This window comes from Triticum urartu, chromosome 7A (genome assembly GCF_056163025.1).
Source record: "Triticum urartu cultivar PI428250 chromosome 7A, HENAU_Tu73, whole genome shotgun sequence".
NCBI classification, from domain to species: Eukaryota; Viridiplantae; Streptophyta; class Magnoliopsida; order Poales; family Poaceae; genus Triticum; species Triticum urartu.
In genome coordinates, this window is record NC_141879.1 from 96,043,199 (window position 1) to 96,063,933 (window position 20,735).

At 44.0% G+C, this 20,735-nt stretch overlaps 1 protein-coding gene across 1 annotated transcript; it reads right to left on the minus strand.

The window, feature by feature from the left end:
• Positions 1–693: 693 nt before the first annotated feature.
• On the minus strand, positions 694–7,784 carry LOC125528358 (ABC transporter C family member 10-like). The gene is made up of 13 exons (XM_087532722.1): positions 7,710–7,784; positions 7,459–7,525; positions 5,681–7,074; positions 5,161–5,481; positions 5,001–5,087; positions 4,278–4,877; positions 4,028–4,192; positions 3,616–3,910; positions 2,489–2,703; positions 2,088–2,393; positions 1,602–1,665; positions 1,118–1,357; positions 694–967 (listed from the first exon to the last, which is right to left on the minus strand). The coding sequence occupies exons 2-13, from the start codon at positions 7,472–7,474 to the stop codon at positions 858–860; spliced, it is 3,813 nt and encodes a 1,270-aa protein (XP_087388848.1). The 5' UTR covers positions 7,475–7,525; positions 7,710–7,784; the 3' UTR covers positions 694–857.
• Between the last annotated feature and the right edge of the window lie 12,951 nt (positions 7,785–20,735).

Consider the following 20,735-nt stretch of genomic DNA (forward strand, 5'->3'; position numbering starts at 1 on the left):
TGGACATGATTGCGGCGTGGTGGTTCTGGGGAGGGAACGGATGGAGGAGGATGAGCTAGATGTCGTGGAAGAGGCCTGCTCTGTATACCATATGGAAATTGTGAAGCGTCTCAATCTCCATACATGGAGACCCGCGATGTATATATTGATTGAGGGGGGTTCGGTACAGGAGATGGCAGCGTCGAGGCTAACCACCAGAGATATTACAGGAGGGTTTTAGGAGATAAGAGAGATAAACATAAAAAGGATAACCTCCTAACTACTATGCCGTGTGCCTCAAGGCCACGCCAATAACCTGTACAATATTATGTTTAACACAGTGTACAAGCAAATACAAACACTATGATATGCAGTTCTTAAACAACAAAAGCAAGCTGCTTTTCACAGGAGAAATATAAAAGCCAATCACATCTCTTTACATTGAATAGTCTGAAACTCATTCATGCATTCGGTATAAACTTACCAAGCTACCGTAAATGAATGCATAATTGGCAAAAGATCAGCAAACACATATGCTCAAGTCGTATCTCAGGCAGAGGCTACGGATTTGAAGCCCCTCCAATCTGGCCTTCTATATCTGATTACTGGAGGGAGGAAATATTCAGGGATTTACTTTGTTCAACTTCAGCAATTCTGCATGCATAGAATTTCTGCTAGCAGTAGACGGCAAAAGAAAATCCCGAGACAATAACATACAGATAGTACTGTCTTTTCTTCAGATTCAAAAATAGATTAATACATCTGAGGTAGCATAGATTACTGTGTATCTTCAAGCGTATCACATTTTCTAAAGCTGATTTATCTTTTATCTCTTGGAAAGCTGCAGCAAATACACAATCGACATTGGACAGTCTCTTCTAAATATTTGTGTTCGATGTGTATGACCAATACTCCTTGACCAACTCCCGGAAGAGAGATCCTTCAGTTTCCATGAGCTTTGTAGGTTTCTCAAACTCCACTACTTTCCCTGGAGGTGTTCATATATGGTTCATTAGTATGCAAAAGATACGCAATACATGTGGCTTCAAGTATACTCCATATTAGTTGCTTCAGATCAATAAGACAGCGAGTTCTATAATCAGGTCACTATATTAAGTTAGCAATAAGACAAACATACCATCGCTCATTGCAAGTACCATATCACAGTCCATAACTGTTGGTATACGGTGTGCAACTGTAATAACGGTGCAATGTTTGAATTCTGTCCGGATTGTTTTCTGAAGGACAGCATCTGTGGCATTGTCTATAGAGGCTGTTGCTTCATCAAGAACTAAGATGCAGCACCTTCTCAAAAGTGCGCGTCCCAGACAGAAGAGCTGCCTTTGACCCATACTCCAGTTCGACCCGTCTTCCACAACTTTTAAGACAAGACATTGATCAGTACTATGAATGAGACAGTCACAAACATCATGCTAGCAAAAGGATATAGCTAATATGTCTAGGACTACTAACATTTTGACAAATTTGCTATCACATGTATTTTCACACCTATTTTCAATTTCGTAAATAATTAATTAGAGCAGAGTTTTCCTTTTAGCCAATTTATTACTTTTAAAAGTGAACTACATAAACCAAAAAATAGATGAAGTGAAGTTTCCTACCATGCGAATCCAATCCCTGTTCCTTCTCCCGGACAGCTTCAATAAGTTGACATTTGTCAAGAACCTGCAGCATAATAATAAATAGATAACTACTTTAGTGATTCCTTTTGAAAGGTACATATGCCATAAACTCAGAAAGAGGGGGAAGAGGGGGGGGGGGGGGGGGGGGGGGGGGTACTAAGCCTAGCTCAGCTTCAGGACGTGTGGCCATTGTTTGAGTTCTCCTCAACTAAAATTTGGGTGCCTATTTCTTCAATCAGTGGAAAGTTGTCTAGTTCCTCATAGGCAATCTAGGTTTTCCATGAGAAAGGCCACTTGTCATTTCAGATTCCTCTAATTCAATTTATCCGCCCAATTTTGTTAATGTCCATCATGATTAAACATTACATCAGGTTCTTTTGGTGTGATACCTTATCATCATAATATTATCTGATCATTTGGCAAGATGACAAAAAGCAACACCGTCAGCTGTGTGTAGAGTCTTACCTCCCATATTTGTTCATCTGAGAACTGCCCAAGAGGGTCTAGATTGTATCTTATTGTACCCTGAAAAAGTGTTGGATCTTGTGGAATGATACCCAAACGCGAACGCAGGTCATGCAAGCCTATCGTACTGATGTCCACAGAGTCTATAATTATTTTCCCTTCAGCAGGTTCAACAAGACGAAACAATGCACCAATTAATGTAGTCTTGCCACTTCCTGTTCGACCAACTATACCAATCTTATCTCCACCTTCAAACTTGCAAGTGATTCCATGTAGTACAAGGGGAGCATCTATCCTATACCTGATCTGTTGAATGAAAATCAATTGCATACATTTTTAGAAGTGTTAATAGGATTATTTTACCCTGTAAGATGTATGTGTAAACATTTATATCTGATTACCTTCAAATCCCTAATCTCCACATTGCCATTTTGCGGCCAATCCGGTAATGGTCGATTTTCTTCAACAACTTCTGCTGCTTCGCTTTGTATGTCCATGTACTGGTTCACCCGTTCGACCGAGATTATTTGATTCGCAAGGTTGCATTGGAATTGAATAGAGAAAACGAACGAAATATTTAGGGAAAGACCATAGGACAATGCCATTCCCACAAAACCTGTGCGGGTACAGAAGCAAGGAATTAACTCTGCTATTTGTAATGTTAATATTCATAATTGTATAACTGTATAGTACCAAATACTTTATTTAGTTAACTTCGGCACATGAGCACTAGGACTTGAACTGCATTTTCATATATACATAAAATCATCAGAACAAGTGGTGGTTTGAGAAATATACGGTGTTTTATATTCACCATATTCCGCCCAGCAGAATGCAGCAAATATACTTTTCTTCTAACAATAAATATTATTACGTCAGTTCGTAAATAGATGGCATTATAGAAAGCATTCGGTCAAATTTTTGTAACTGTGACTACTATTATATGAGAAAGTATTTGGACTGCTAGGTCAAAATACTATCATTAGAGTTTTCATCAATATCATTTGCATACTATAACTCTCTTATAGTTTTCTACAACCATATATACATATAAAACGTACTCCCTCCGTCCTTAAAAGAGTGTACTTCCAACTTTGTTGGAATGTCAAACACTTTTATGTTTGACCGTATTTATATAATAATACACCAACGTTTATGCCATCAAGCATTAGATTCATAATAAAATATATTTTCATCATATACCTATTTAGTTTCACAAACATTGATATATTTTTGCACAAACTCGGTCAAACTTTGAGATAGTTCGACTCACCAACAAAACTGGAAGTACACTCTTTCAAGGACGGAGGGAATACCATTCAAATAATTCTGTCGGACGCCTATGTCATGTTAACACATGACCTATTTATGGTGAATATCAAGTAAGTTCTCATTACAAAAGCGTGTCAAAAAGCCAATGAAAAGGTAGAAACATTTACATGGCAATGCATAATATTTATCGCAAATCAGATGCTACTCAACTTTGTCCAAATCTTTGAAGCAACGTGGTGGTTATATAATTGCTTACCAGGGCTAAAAGATCCTTGAGGAAGAAGGGCCATGACAAAGGCAGAGAAAGAAAGAACTGCGGCACTCATTATCTCCAGACGCTGAATCAACCATTCAGTTGCTGCAAAATTATAGAAATATGGACTGGCATTCTTGTCGACAAGATCCAAATTTTTAGCAAAGAAACGATCTTCTTCCTCGAAGGCCCTTATTGTTATAGCCCCCGAAATCGATTCACCTAAATGATTTGCCAGAGCAGACTTGGTAGTACCATTGATCCGCATCAATTCCTTGGCCGAGGCTAGATAGTACCTCTGCATGACCAAACATAACAGGTTTCAGTTAATGAGAACAATGAATGCAAAAATATCATTGGCATGGATACATAGACATGAAGCTTAGCCGTGAAGAAACAAAATCATACCAATTACCTGCAACCAAATTGCCAAAACTATCATTGGCACGGCTATGAACAGAACTTGCCATGCAATAACAACCAATACACCTAAATTGCTATATGCATTAAAGATGGCACCAAGGCTAAACACAAATGAAAACGGAACATCAAGGTCAACGAGGCTCAAATCTGAGGAGACCTGCATGAGAACAAAAAGGGAACGAGTTAATCTTGGTGTAGAACGTAATTGAAACTTGTTTTACCATTCATTTAAGAACACTTACCCGGCTAAAAACCCTTCCTAGAGGTGTAGAATCAAAAAAGGACATTGGTGCACGGAACAGTGAATTGAGTAGCTGGGAAAATAAGGATCTTGATGACTGGATCCCAAGAACGACAACTAGTAAAAATCTTGATAGCAAGAAGAATATCGTGCAAACTCCGATAATAATGTACACATAAACTAACTTCAGTGTGCTAACATGAGGATTTTGGACATTAGCAGCCATCCATGAGTTCTGTGTTATTTGCCCAGCTATGAAAATTATGTGAAAAAACATACACAAAGAGAAATACAGGAAGCCTTTGCGCTGGCGCAGGTAAATCATATAAGGCTTAACACCTGCGTCCCCTGTTTCTCTTTCCTCTTTCTTGATCAGTTGGTTTTCCTGTGATGGCTTCACAGACTCTGTATTTCTGCTTCCATGAATATCATCTTTCAACTTTTCTGATACTTCCTTAGACCTTTGTGGAGTTATGTTTTTATTAAGATCCGAAGTACCAATAGTATCCTTATGGGAATTTACAAGGCTTATAAATTTTTCACAATCTGTCAATAGATCTTGATAAGGCGCAGACCGAATAATCTCTCCATCTAACATTAACTGCCAAAAATCATCACTAGTTTTAGATGACATCAAAAAATACATAAAGATAATTACAAATCAAAATACATCATAGAGACACAAATATCGTCATATGGTGACATTTTTGAAGGAGGAGAGTACCAAAATGGAGTCAAATACGGGTAAAAAATCCACTTGGTGCGTCACCAAAAGGACAGTCTTGTCTGATAGAGCACTCATGACATATTCCTGTTACAAAAAGCTTTGTAAAAAACGATAATCAAATAGTAATATGGTAGGCATATGCTGATATGATCCTTACATTGAAGAGACTTGTGGCTGTATGTGCATCAACAGCACTGAAAGGGTCATCAAGAAGATAGATATCTGCATTTTGGTATAGTGCACGAGCAAGCTGGACCCGCTGCTTCTGACCACCACTAAGATGTACTCCTCTCTCTCCAATCTGAGTACAATCTCCATATGGCAACATTTCAAGGTCCTTGACCAACGAGCACCTCACGAGTGTGTTGTGGTATCTTTCCCCGTCCATCGACGATCCAAAGAGAATATTGTCTTGCACAGTCCCAGATTGGATCCATGCATTCTGAGAAACATATGCTATTTTCCCGTAGACTTGGATCTGAAAATTTTATGCAAAGATCAGGAATTTGCTGCTTTTATGAAAAATGAATTGAATAACATAGTTCATGTTGGCAAATATTGTCAAGCATAATTTTCATACATAACTTCACAAACCGAACATGATGTCTTTTAATCATGTTTAAATTCCTAATATGGCAGCTATTGCATTAACATATGATGTTAGTAAAAAAACATACCATGCCTTCAGTTTTGGGGACCTCTCCAAGTACAGCAGCCAAAAGCGTCGATTTTCCTGATCCTACCTCTCCACAAATCGCAATCTTTTCTCCACCTTTGACTACCAGATTTATATTCTTTAGAGTTGTGTTTGATGTATTCTCATCCCACGAGAAGCTACACGAATTCATCGCTATAGGTACAGGGTAATCAATGCCAACATAGGATTTTTTCCTAACCTGCCCATTTAGCTCAGGTGCATCAAGGAAGTTTGATATCCGAGTGAACGCAACCTTAGCTTGTATCACAATGCCAATAACTTCTGGTATTAACCTTACTGGCTCTTGCACAAGACTTAGAGTTGCCACAAAGGTGAAGACATTGCTAGCATCAAGAGGGATTTTCAAAAGATAGCATGTCAGAAAGGTCGCTGCCGAAACCCAAGTCGGTGAAGACCAGAACAGGAAAGCGTTGTATGTCCTCCTAAGCTGGAATGCTGACAACCACTTGTACTCAACCTCTCTCAAACCCTCAATGACCTTCTTGAAGTGAGCTTCCCATGCATAAAGTTTCAAGACCTTCATATGTACAAATGACTCGCACATGGCCTTCAATCTCACATCTTGTGCTTCCATAAGTTTACTCTTAAATTTGTGTTGCAGTCTGGAGAATGGAATGTTACACAGTATGATCATAATGATGATAACCAAGGATGAAATCATTGCAGCACCAACCGCATTGTATAGAATTGCCATGGCAATGCAAAGCTGAACACTTGTTGACCATGTTTGATGGAACCAGTAAGGGAATTCCCCAATCTGATACGCATCGACAGTCACATAGTTCATAATATTTCCAGAAGAGTGCTTCATTTTTGCTGCATTTGATAGCTTCTGTTGTTTCTTGTAAATAGCTGCTGACAGGAATGACCTCACCTGCAATCCTAATCTCCGAGTGCGGAAATACCATTGTCTCTGTGACAATGATTCACAACATTTGCAGATGAACATTAACCCAGCAAGCACACAGCCTTCGTATTTAAAGCTCCCTTTCCCACGTGACACATTGATGAATGCCTTGAGAATTATTGGGCCTGTTGATACGGCAAGAACCTTGAGCAAAGCAAAGAAACCCGAGACTAAGATCGCACGCTTGTGACAAGAAACAATAGTCCATAAGAATGATGGTGTGGCATGTGATGGCGACGGCTTCTTGCCATTCAGCTCCTCCATGAACATCAAGTACTGGTTGCGTGCTCGATCTGTGCCACCTAGAAGTGGCATGTCTTTGTCTTCAAGGGGTTTCTTGTAGCCCACCTTTATTAGAGGATTCAACCACCAAAATGACATCTTGCTGAAAAACCCAGCTTTAGCAAAGGGAGTCACCTGACTCTCAGAATCAGCTTCCTCTTCGTCTGAAAAAAATTTAGCTTTAGCAAAGGTAGCAGAAGTGATGTTCTTTTCTACTGCGGCACAAGGGACTGCCGGCGACGGTGGGGGCACACGGCGCTGTTCCGTGTGTATGCCTTTTTGTTCTCTTATTACGGAGGCAGCGTTATTCAGATTACCTCTAACCATGGATCAAATTATCCTTACAAAAATAAAATCAAAATAGAAATACCTAAAGATGAGTTGCCTAGAATAACCCTATAATCAACGGTGGATATCATCTAATACTTTTAGCATATATGACTAGTAAATTGCACCGTAAAAGTCCTCAAAAAATATTTAGCTTTAGCAAAGGTAGGAGAAGTGATGCGGCTAGCCATGAAGCAGGAGGAAGTTGAGAGAGGATTTACTTGTGAGGGAATCCATCTGCGCGTGCAACCTCTATTGCTTCCAAATGGATCAACTCCTGTCGTATCACTGCGCTAATCATGCATTAACGTGAAACTAGTTAGGACAAAGAACATATACTCTATCTTTATGAAGAAGCAGACAAAGAACAGAACTACAAATACTGGAACTGGAGCAACATCAGAGAGTCCAAACCGCAGGAAATTATCCAGAAATTTGAATGTTTGCTCCGAACACAATGATCATCAACTACCTTGTTAATCCATGGGAGAAGAAGCGCAACTGCAAGAACTTTTTTTTTTTGGCTAGAAAAGATCGACAGTGCTGGCCTCTCTAGGCTGCTGCTAGCTGGTGAGTAGTAGCGCCCTCCTCCTCATCCAAGGTCCGTCAACGACCTGTCCAAGGTCTTTTTCTTACTATAAGAACAGCAATGTTAACGTGCCATATTTTCCGGAATCTCAGTCATATGCTGAGAATCAGATCTTATTTAACCTATTTAGGGGTAGCCACCAGCCTTATATTAATATACACCAAGTGGCTCCATATTTTTTATATACACTAGAGACGACTAGCAAGATGTTGCTTACCGAATTTAGTTGTCTTCTAGCAGTTATGCAAACGCTCACTAGTAGACTTGTTAATTGCGACTTGTGAGTCTTGAATATGTTAGAATATAAGTTGGGTTAAATATAAAGATAAGAAGATAGAGATAGAATTAGTTTAAATCACATGTAACTTGTCTTGTACTCCAAGTCTCTACCCCATCATGTACTTTATATAATCCCCCACGAGGGTTAGATCAATACAACAACAAACATTAGTCATCCTACATTTTCCACATGGTATTAGAGCGGTTAGTCTCACGACGTCGATCCTAGGACCTTCCTCCACCTCCGCAGCGCGCCGCCCCCGGGGAGATCAATCTCCTCTCCCCAGGGGCGCGGCACCCGACCATCAAAAATGAGTTCGGTTCATTAGATTAGTTTAGATCAATATCTTGATTTTCCTTCTGATATTTCTTCTTTAGCCCAATAAACTTCGGCGATCTCCAACCCAGCAGCCGGACGGCGATGGAACGGCGCCATGGGCGCTCCTCCGTCTGTAGCACGCGGCATCAACCTACGATTCATGATCCGTCGTCGGCTGCCACACGCAGCAGTGACCCCGTGAGACGCGCGCACGGACGGGTGAGGACCAGATGAGATCTGCCTATGCAAAGGTCACCGATCCATGCGCTGGCCGCTAACCCCGCCATGGAGCAGTACGATATAGCCAGCAGCCCAGCAACACATGCACGAGCAGATGCATGTATCAACACCAGCTCATCTACATCAAGCCCGTCCAGCCTTGATCGATCGGCGCGAGCATGTCTGTGCAACAACCAGCTACGATCCGATCAAACCGTCGACGAGCCAGCCGCAAGCAAGTCCGAGTCAGCACCGACTGCAGCGAGAGGCTACGTTGCACGACGCGTCGTTCTTGGTTCACAGGAGGGCATAGATCCTGCGGTGATTTCCATCGCGTACGAGTACACGGATCTCCCGACGGCGCAACCAGCAACTCCTTCGAATCAGCGGTTCAGCACCGAGCTACCCATCGCCAAGCGCCAACAGCCGCGTCGACTACACTCACGCAAGGAGCAGCAAGGAACACGGCCATGTGCGCATGCATACGTGCATGGCCGAACTCACAAAGACGTCCATGCGTACGCGCATGGCGTGGAGCCTTGGACTTCAGCCACGCGCCTTCTGCAAGGGTCGAAAGGCAACGACACGCAGGTCTCTGCGATCCGCACGTGGGAACAATCACCATCGTGATCCGATCTGGCCGACGACCACAACACCTAGCCGCATGTCACTGCGGCGCCGGACACCGGGAAGGCCCATAGGTTTTTGACTTCGAGGCACGCGCACGAACGCGATTTTCACCAAGCCGACTCCATCGACCTGTACGACTAGCCTGGCTGCCAGCCAACATACTTCATCGAGCACACCTATGAGAAGCGACCTCAACATGCACTGTCCACACGCCAGACTGGTGTGGAACAAGATGCAATTTTCATGGACTTCTCCGGCACGGCACGGCATCAACACATCGTGGTCTTCAAGCGTCATCATCGTCGACACGCCGCTGCAACGCTATTGCCGACACTTCATTGCCAAGGTCTTCATCAACATGGTCTTCACCAACATCTTTCTTAACACACCGCCACAAGATGGACACCTAGCGTCCTCTGACAGAGTTTTCTGCAAGACGCGACCTCGATGACGGCATTGACCGCGTCGCGACAACGGCAACGACCGTGTCATCCACGACGGCACGACTGCATCGACACGACGTCACTACAGTGACGACCCTACACGGCCACACAGTTCTGGCAAAACCGATGTGTGCTCGATGGGCCTCCTCCGGTCTTGGCAAAACCGTCGGCCCTCATCGCCGACGGCACTCTCTGACATCCGCAAGGTGCATCGTCCACGTCTACAGCTCCGTCATAGCGTATTTTTTTTGCGCCTCCGGCTTAGTGCGGCTTCATCATCCACGACAACTACACCATCGACCACGGTTACATCACCATGATCGGCTACCTCGACATCGACATTAATGGCTTGATCTACAGCAACACATCGGCAACAACTCAAGTCAACATTGTCCGCGTCGCCACCAGCGTCCACGCCACTCTCGCTGTGACTGCGGGAGGGAATAAAGGAGAGTTCAAGGAGGCACCAGAAGGGGACGCAGTCACAGCCCTAGGTGCTGACCCATCACTCATTAGAGACACAGTTGATGATGGCGCAACGGAGAAGATGACGGAAGCACAATACTTCAAATCCAGTCATCCGCTTCACTCCCGCTATGACTGAGAGGGAATGTTAGAATATAAGTTGGGTTAAATATAGAGATAAGGAGATAGAAATAGAATTAGTTTAAACCACATGTAACTTGTCTTGTACTCCAAGTCTCTACCCCATCATGTACTCTATATAATCCCCCACGAGGGTTAGATCAATACAACAACAAACATTAGTCATCCTACATTTTCCACAGAATATACTTGCAAATGGAATCCCTCCAGTGCCACATTTTGTAGATCAAAAGGATTTTTGCCCTGTTCCATTTCATAGAAGCCGAGCAACATCCAAGTCCACTCTTACATGCCTTTGACAGGCAACTACCACATCTATCAAAGCAAAACCAGCTAAAGAAACACCCTTCAACTTAGAAGAAATAACAAATCCTACAGCTGAGGTGAGGTGACACACAACAAGCAGAGATACATCTGAGCATAACAATGCCGCGCCTCGCTGCCGCCCGTGATCACCGGCGTCCCCAGCCCCAGCTGAATTGTGGTTTCTTCATTCCTTCATCGTCACCTGAGCTGCGGAGCTTCCACTATCTTTGCTCCCATAAGGAGCAGGCACTTGTCAAGGATCTGCAAGTTCAGTTTGGGACACTCATGCAGTGGTCCTGCGTTTGAGTAATCTCAATAGTCGCTGATACATCACCTGTAAACCAGACCATGATGATCGCTCGAAAAAATATTTCGTTACGCATTCTAGGTCCGGGCTTGACAAGTTCAGCAAAACCATAGAGAAAGCGGGCTACTAATCAGAGACTTTTAGGATCTTCTTTACATCAGGTAAATTTGTCGCCCTGTATGTTTTTTCTTCTTTAAGTTACGACTCTTTTGCTAGTAAACAACATATCAGCAGTAATCATATTCAAAGCAGCATTCTTGGTACTACTGAGCCAAAATCTAGCTACCTATTCAAAATTAACAAATTCAGAGCATTGACAATTTCTTTCCGCAGCACCTGCTCCACATGACAACAAACGAATAGAGGTTGGCAGGTCTCTTTCTCACAACACAAGAAGCAAGAGTCGTCATCAACCTGTTGTTTGTTAATTATGATGGGTCAGGGGTTTATTATGGGATAAAAGCCACAACAATACATGTATCCTATAGGTTCGAATCAGCCGGGGACAAAAACTGACATAACTCACCCAAATTTAATTTTTTTTTCGAAAAGGGGGACTCCCCGGCCTCTGCATTAAAAGATGCATACGGCCACATTTAGAAATAAATAAAGTAGTTTAACAAGGTTTTGCCGTCTGCAAACAGATAAAAGGCTAGCTCACAAAAAGCCACAAAGCCAAAAGCAACATGGCCCAAAGGCCACAATCGGCTGGCAAAAGAGAGGATAGGAAAACTAATCGCCTATCCTATTACATGACCGCCAGCCAAACCGGTTGAAGATATCCCGCGCTACCATCTCCCACCGGGCAGATCCAGTAACCAAACGCTCCCTGACCTCCGTCGGAGTGAGTAAGGACCACACACGGATTAGCGCAGTAGCCCGGAATAACACCTGCAAAAAATGAATAGTTGTTGTTCTGTTAAAAGCCAAATCATTTCTGCAGTTCCAAATTGCCCATAACAACGCACATGCTCCTACGCGAATTTGTCTAACTGTTTCGGACTCTATCCCAACAAGCCATGTTCCAAATAATGACCTGACTGAGTTCGAAGGAGTAATGTTAAAGGCAATTTGCACCGTTCGCCACAACACTCTCGCCAACGGGCAATCAAAGAATAGATGCTTGATAGTTTCATCCCGATCACAGAAACTACACCTAGTAGATCATGTCCAGTTGCGTTTAACCAAATTATCTTTTGTTAAGATTACTTGTTTATGTATAAGCCACATAAACACTTTGATTTTTAAAGGAACCTTGACATTCCAAACATGTTTGGAGCTAGGAACAACAGTAGAGTTGATGACATCAATATACATCGACTTCACAGTGAATTCACCATTCCTAGTAAGCTTCCAACTCAACTGATCGGGCTGATGAGTAAGCTGAACCTCCATCAGTCTACTCACCAGATGAATCCATGCTTCCCACTGGTCGCCAATAAGCACCCTCCTAAACTAAATGTTTAGGGGAGTAGACTGCAAAATTGAGGCAACCAAAGCATCACGTCGCTGCACAACACGATACAGAGACGGATACTGAAACGCCAAAGGCGTTTCACCCAGCCAAGTATCCTCCCAGAAGCGGGTGTTGTTGCCATTGTACACGCCAGAACTGTGCATCTTCCGAAACGTCTGATCTGGTTCAGTTGTCAGGGTTAAGCCACTGACATTCATTAGCACAATCCATCACAGAATTGCATCACTAGACACAGAAATTTTCCACTTATGAGGTGGACAATAGGACTAAGGTCATGGAGAGACTTATATAGTGTGATGCCCCAAGATCGGAGCTTCAGTTGCCTTCCAGGGTTTCCGGGTTTCGTCGTGTGATTTGTTTGGTTCTTTGCATTCATCATTGCATCATGTGCATTGCATCATGTCATCATGCCATCATCTCATAAATCTTCTGCATCTCAACTAAATAAATTGTGTGGATCTTCGATCCATTTAAATCGAGGGAAGAGTGACTTCTCTTTATAACATATCCTCCTAATATTTAGGGAGTTATTGTAAATATTCCATTAATTTGGAATCACCAAAACACACTTGCAAGTAATTCTCCAGGCCTTTGTTACCACACATCTTGACCTCAAACTTTGTCCATAAATTCATTCATCATATTTCGGAGCTCCATCAAAAATCTGAACATTTTGGACCTTCCCAACCCTCACTTCCTATTCAAATCATCTGAATTTAAATCAAATGAGTTTGAATTTAAATATCTCAATCTTGGCCTTTTCTATTTTTCTCGGAAAAAGCACATTTTTGCGACTCCAAGAAAATTAACCCCATGCCCAAATTCTTCCTCTAACCTTCTCTTCTCTCTTTTCCTTTCTCTTATTTCTCTGTTTTGTTTTTATTTTTCTTTAGAGTGAGAGAGAGAGAGAGAGAGAGAGCCCAGCCCAGCTGCCCAGGCAGGCCTCTGGCCATTTCTTTCTCTACCCGGGCCGGCCTCTAAGGCCCAGCCGCCCCACTTAACCTAAACCCTAACCCGATCGAACCCCCTCCCGATCCCCATCTCCTTCCCTCCAGCGCCGTCAGCGCCCGACCCCCTCTCCCTCTCCTCGCGCTCGATCCCCATCTCCCTCTGCGTGCCAGCACCCGACCTCCACCTCGTCCTCGTTGAACCGCGCCACCGGAGCCTAGCAGGTCGACGTCCGCTCCTTCCTCTCCTCCGCGTCCGCCCCCGCTCAAGCATCTCCGCCGGAGCACGCCCGTTGAGCTCCATCGCGCCCCCTCGTAGGCCCTCCTCCGCGCTGTTGCCTCGCCAGGACGCCGCACCGGGCCTCCCGCGCTGTCACTGGAGGCCAACTCCGGCGCCCCCTGCCTCGCATCGCCCTCTGCTTCCGCCTACGCCGTGAAGTCGCCGCCCCGCCGCTGAGCACGAGCGCTGATGCTCTGATCCTCTTCGCCGCCCCTGCTCCATCCAGCAAGCGCGCCTCGTGCGCCTCCTCCTGTCTCGAGCTCGTGCTCGACCGAGCTGCTCCCATGGCGATGCCGCCTGGCCCCGGCCACCAGTGCGCTACGGCAAGCCTCGCCCGAGACCGCCCTCCTCTTCTACGCCCGGTCCTCACCCCTGCGCCTGCCTGCGTCATGCCCTGCTTCACCCACCTTGCCGGTAGGTTTCGGCCCTGCCTCGAGCGCCCCGCGCCGGAAGCTGCTTCCCGCGCCCCTGCATCGATCTGCCAGAGCCGCATGTCGCCGGATCCCATCCTTGTCGCCTCGCCGCTGTACCCCGTCCTCGTGGCCCAGATCCGCACAGCCGTGGGTGACATGGAGCCGTCTGCCTCCCGTGCACGCTATGTTTTCTGCCAAGACTAGTAAGGCCGCCTTGCACTACCGTCGCCCGAAGACCCGTGTACCACGAGCGCCAAGTTCGACTACCGCACGGTTACGCCAAGTTCATCTACGGAACGTGTATGTCTCCAATGTGTACCACTACGCGCGTAGACGCCAAGACCGTTTCGGGATTCACCAAGTACCGCTACCGATGACTCGAACATCTACGAAACGTGTACCGCTACCATCGCAAGAATCGAGACCGACAAGTCCGAAGATGCAAGTACCTCTCCGAACATGTACCACTACCGTCGCTGAGATCGTGAGAACCTCTACCGTCGACCCTAGAGCATGTGTGAACGACTACTTCCACTACCGCCGTCGCGAGAACGCCTACTTCCCTCTACGAACTTGATCCGTTCCGATAATGCACCCTTCGAAGGTATAACCGCCGAGACGATGACCCATGGACCGAATGCATATGTTGTATGAAATGCTCGTGTTTGCTCCGTGTTGGAGTTGTTCGGTGCACGTTGCCCCTCTTTTGCCTTGCCACCGACATGTGGGAACCCCGTAATCGGGAGCACCCCACCATCCTTGCATGACACGCTCCCGTCACTTCCTTTTGCACCGGTATCCCCGTGGGCTACCGGATAACCGATATGTTGCCATGGCATCATTTTAGGATTCTCGTCGTGGCACCCCTTTCCTTTCCACCACGGTGACAAATGCTTCATAATGCTCTTGTCAACTTTTAATAAAAAATTGCATAAACTTGTTCATGTCATCCGCATCATGATAACAACAATTAAAATGTTTAAATTGTTGTTGCAATAAATTACTAAGGCATATGGGGATTTACCGGATTCGTTATTTGTTATATCCGGCCCCATTTAAATTGTTTAGATGGTGTAGTTTTGTTATACCTCACCTCTTGCCATGTTTAACAACATTTAATATTGTTGAGTACCTAACCGGGAGAGAACTAAATAATTGATGTGGTGTTCCGTCAATATGCAACTCGTTGCATATTGTGCTCCACTTAATTTGTAGGATTGTTTGAGCACTTTGCCATGCCATGCCTCATTAAAATGGACATGCATCATACTTGTTTGCGCATCGTGCCATGTTTATGTGATGGTTGTTTACTATGTTGTTTGCTCCTTTCCGGTGTTGCTCCTTCGGGTTGGTTCCGATAACGTCGTGTGTGTGAGGATTCGTTCGACTACGTCCGTTTGTCTTCTTCATGGACTCGTTCTTGTTCCTTGCGGGATCTCAGGCAAGATGACCATACCATCGAAATCACTTCTATCTTTGCTTGCTTAGTTGCTCGCTCTTTTGCTATGCCTATGCTGCGATACCTACCACTTGCTTATCATGCCACCCATATTGTTGAACCAAGCCTCTAACCCACCTTGTCCTAGCAAACCGTTGTTTGGCTATGTTACCGCTTTGCTCAGCCCCTCTTATAGCGTTGTTAGTTGCAGGTGAAGATTGAAGTTTGTTCCTTGTTGGAACATGGAGATGTTGTTCCTTGTTGGAACATGTTTACTTGTTGGGATATCACAATATCTCTTATTTAATTAATGCACCTATATACTTGGCAAAGGGTGGAAGGTTCGACCTTATGCCTGGTGTTTTGTTCCACTCTTGCCGTCCTAGTTTCCGTCATATCGGTGTTATGTTCCCGGATTTTGCGTTCCTTACGCGGTTGGGTTATAATGGGAACCCCTTGACAGTTCGCTTTGAATAAAACTCCTCCAGCAAGGCCCAACCTTGGTTTTACCATTCGCTACCTAGCCTTTTTCCCTTGGGAGTCGCACATCCCGAGGGTCATCTTTATTTTAACCCCCCGGGCCAGTGCTTGTCTAAGTGTTGGTCCAAACTAGAGCCACTTGCGGCGCCACCTCGGGGAAACTTGAGGGCTGGTTTTCGCTGTACGTAGTGTTCATCCGGTGTTGCCCTGAGAACGAGATATGTGCAGCTCCTATCAAGATGTCGGCACATCGGGCGGTCTTGCTGGACTTGCTTTACCATTGTTGAAATGTCTTGTAACCGGGATTCCGAGTCTGATCGGGTCTTCCCGCTAGAAGGAATATCCTTCATTAACCGTGAGAGCTTGTTATGGGCTAAGTTGGGACACCCCTGCAGGGATTTGAACTTTCGAAAGCCGTGCCCGCGGTTATGGGCAGATGGGAATTTGTTAACGTCCGGTGACCTTAATTAAAATGCATCAACCACGTGTGTAACCGTGATGGTCTCTTTCCGGCGGAGTCCGGGAAGTGAACACGGTGTTGGAGTAATGCTTGACGTAGGTTGTTCTAGGATCACTTCTTGATCATAGTTGTTCGACCGTGCTTTGCCTTCTCTTCTCCCTCTCATTTGCGTATGTTAGTCACCATATATGCTAGTCGCTTGCTGCAGCTCCACCTCATACCTTTACCTAACCCATAAACTTAAATAGTATTGATCGCGAGGGTGTGAGATTGCTGAGTCCCCGTGACTCACAGATACTTCCAAAACCAGCTTGCAGGTGCCGAGGAATCTGTGCAGATGACGCAACCAAGCTCTAGGAGGAGCTCGATGAAGATCTTGTCCTTTGTGTTGTTCCGTTCTAGTTGATCAGTAGTGGAGCCCAGTTGGAGTCGATCGGGGACCTTGTCGCATTTGGGGTTCTTCTTTTATTTTGGTTCCGTAGTCGGACCTTGATTGTTTCGGATGTTGTAATGCTTTATTCATGTAATTGTGTGAAGTGGCGATTTTAAGCCAACTATGTATCTCTTTCCCTTATGTATTACATGGGTTGTGTGAAGATTACCTCACTTGCGACATTGCTGTCAATGCGGTTATGCCTCTAAGTCGTGCTTTGACACGTGGGAGATATAGCCGCATCAAGGGCGTTACAAGTTGGTAATCGGAGCCTTCCCCGACCTTAGGAGCCCCCACCGCTTGATCGAATTAGCGGACGAGTTGAGTCTAGAAAAATGTTTTGAGTCATTTAGGAATCATATATCGGAGAGTTTAGGAATTCTTTTACTCCCCAGTCCCTTCATCGCTCTGGTAAGGCATCCTGACGTAGAGTTTTGACTCTTCTCTTCTCAAATTTCACTATTTTTTTTAGGATCACGAGGGTATCTTGGAATCGTTCCGATGGTTTTGTGACGAAAACATTGTTCTTGGTGCCTCCTGTCATTTAGGGGTTGTGGCAGTGTCCCGGGGAGTTGAGCTCTGAGGTGTTGTCGTCACAATTTTATCGTTGCAGTTCTGGAATACCTGAGTTTAGTTCGCCGACATCGAAAATCTCTTTTATGCAGTTGTCGGTGAGATAACCTCGACGCCACCTAGTACTGGGGCGGGAGTTTGGGAGTATTGCCATAACTCGTATAACGGATGCTTTTCGAAGGTTGAGGTAGATGATTTCCGAAGGTTTCTTGGTTATGTGTTGAAGGATGGATACAGCTGGATGTATGATTTGTTAGTTTGGGTGAGATATTATGCTTCCCCTATATCCCCAACACCTGATTGCATAACCGGAAAATTTCGGGAGTTTATAAGTGGGAATTCAAGTAGCTCCTAGGATTTCTTTCCGACAGATGTATGATTTGAAATTGGGGTTCGACGTCTAGTGGTACGCCTATCCACGGTTGGTTTTACAGTGGTATCGTCGTGTCTTAAAGAGTCCTTGGCTATGCCGACTCGGGGACGCTTCGTATGTCATGTGCACTGCCTTGTACATGATGGTGCTGTACGATCGAGCCCGTGTAGGCCCCACCACGAAAACTTCGGGCGAAATTTCTATCATATGTTTGTTTCGGCTTATTCCGCAAGCCAATCCTTTGTTTTTGTTTGGAGTTGTGGTATTCGAGTTGCTTCAATGTCAAGTGTTGATTCCATACCTTCCCCAAATGGTGTTCTCATACTCCGATGTGAATACTAATCCTTCTCGATAATCGAGATTGTTATGCCAATCTTGTTCTACCGGTGTGTCTCTCTTCAAGTGGATCCGATCACTTCAACATTCACAAGATCAATTATCAATTCTTCTCAATGTTGTTTGTTTCATCCATCTCCAAGTTGCCTTTGTTTTTCCCGCCCTCCCTCCCTTGTTTTTCTTTAAGGACTCAGATTTCTTAATCGAGTATCCATCTTATTGATGTGAAGCCTCTCCATTCTTTTCCTTCAATGTTCTTATCCGGTGATTCTCATGAAGATTCTAACGGAACCTCAAGTTCATCATTATTCATTCTTTTTCTTTTTCGGTGGATTCAATTCAAGCTTTGTGGATCATATCCTTTTCCTCATTTCAAATGCCTTCTCATATCAGTGCACCTCATAATCATTCACTTCTCGCCATCCATTTGTTCCGGAGTGCTCAAGATATCTCGAAGATTCGTGTCTCCACTCTACATTCGTTCAAGCTCTTTCGAGGATGTTATCTCATTCAAGTCTTTTAATTCAACCGGTGCAACCTCTTTTTTAAATCATTTCAACATTTGAACGGTGTTTCTTTGAGTGGGCCCTAACCCATAGGTCTTTTCCTAGGATCTTACCTGACTCTTCTTATTTGTCCGGAGCTATCCTCAAATTCTTTTCGAAGTTTTGACGTAAGAATGAGTTATCATCAGTCAAGTGCCTTTCTCCAAGATCTTTCAAATTCTTTTCATCGTTGGCTCAACCTTTCCATTCTTCATTCCGGAGTGCCTCAACAATTCATGGTGGTGTTTCTCATCGTCATTCTCAACATTTGAAGACCGAAGAAGAGTTTTACCTCTATATCTTATCCGTTCTCTCAGAGATTCATGGTTCTAATTCGAGACCATCCTCTCATAATTGTTTTGATTGTGAGAATTCTTTTCACCCATCCGAAGCATTTCTTGAGTTGTTTTCCATTTCTTTCCTCCGAAGGCCATCTTTTCAAATATTATTCATTTCAGCTGGCAGCTCACATTCTCCAAATCTTACCGGTGCATCAATCAAATATCCTCTAATCAGTTCTTGATCTCTTCGTTCTGATGTATCTAAATCCCCTCAAGCTTCTTCGTTCGTTTGCTAATTCTTTCCGGCGTTTCTTTATCTTTTCTTCATTCATTTTCAATTCTTACGGTGGTTCGTTCAAGATTCTTCTTACCTTGTTATCATATCAATTCATTTGTTGTTTTCAATCCTACCGGTGGATTCGTCGAAGACGTTCTCAATTTTATGTTATATCTCTCTTAATCTTTTCCACGAGAATAAGTAATATGTCAAATCCGTTGATTGTCATCAATTTAATTGATGAAGGATAAGCATAATGTAATTCTTATTCTTGTTTCATCGAGTAAATTCAATTCCTTATTCCGGAGCCTCATCAAAACTCTCGGTTTCACTTGTTTAATCTTTCTTTCCGGAGCTCAAAGTTATTTCAACTATATCATTCCAAAGATCTATCTAATCATTGCAAGGATTCACCTTGTGTTTTCAACTTCTCTTTCTTTCCGTTTGATCATTCTTTTGTTTAACGGAGTTCTTCATGGAGGTTCTACATGATGGCTCATCAAGGATTTAATTCCTTTTCGAAGTGTTCATCGAGATTCTTTTCAGAGGAGCTCAAGTTTTCTTCATCTTTGCTATCCGGAGTGCAATTCTTTCTACCATATTATTGGAGATGGTATTATGTCATTCTTGATAATTTGAGTTCATGTTTCATGTTTCACAAGTTCTCGAGAATGGGGTATTTTAAATCCATCATTCTCTTCATTGGAGTTATATTGGGTTATATTTCACCTAAAGCCGTCCCTAAGGATTGTGGCTATCTATGGTGGTCATAAATGACCCAAGTTCGTCTTTTATCCTCCCGGTGAAATAAGTTTTCTCGTCTCCTTGTTCATATCAGTCCAATTCTTCTTCCCGTGAGTGGCAGGCTGTCACCTCATAATTTGAGATGTATTCCATAAGACCATATCAAGCTTATTCTTTTCCTTGTTGGTTTTTTTCAACAATTCTGTTCTAGCATTTGTTGTAAGCGTGTTCTCTCAAGACCTTGTTTCCCTTCGTTCACTCCATTCCATTCTTACTTTTGTTCCGGAGGCATTGTGATGTTCATCTTTTCAACCCATCATCTCGTTTTGTCAAAGATCATGTTCTTTTCATGCCTATCCATTTAACCGGAGTGTTGTGCCCTTTTGCTCAAGTTCTTTTCGCTTTATCACACCTTGTACATCTTGTTTTAACCGGAGTGCTTGCATGTAGTTCTTGTCCTTTGCAACCTTTCTCTTGTGCCTTTCAACCTACAGGGCTCTCGTGATGTTCCTTGTTCCTCTTTTCTTAACGGAGTTCTTTCAACTTCGTTCATCCCCGTTGTATTCTTTTCTCGAAATGGCTTAACCTTTTCAAGGTTCTGTGGTTTCACTCATTTGTCAAAGAAGCAACTTAGTTTTACCTCTTCTCTTTTCTCTTCCGTTTTCCCTCCGGTGCCATTCTAGATCTCAGGACGAGATCCTCTCGTAGTGGTGGAGTGTTGTGACGCCCCAAGACCGGAGCTT

Excerpts from the sequence above, each read along its gene's own strand:
- LOC125528358 (XM_087532722.1), bottom strand. Across the intron at positions 5,482-5,680 it reads TCCCCAAAACTGAAGGCATG|ATCCAAGTCTACGGGAAAAT; the intron begins GTATGTTTTTTT and ends TAAAATTTTCAG. Across the intron at positions 4,878-5,000 it reads CCGTATTTGACTCCATTTTG|TTAATGTTAGATGGAGAGAT; the intron begins GTACTCTCCTCC and ends GATTTTTGGCAG.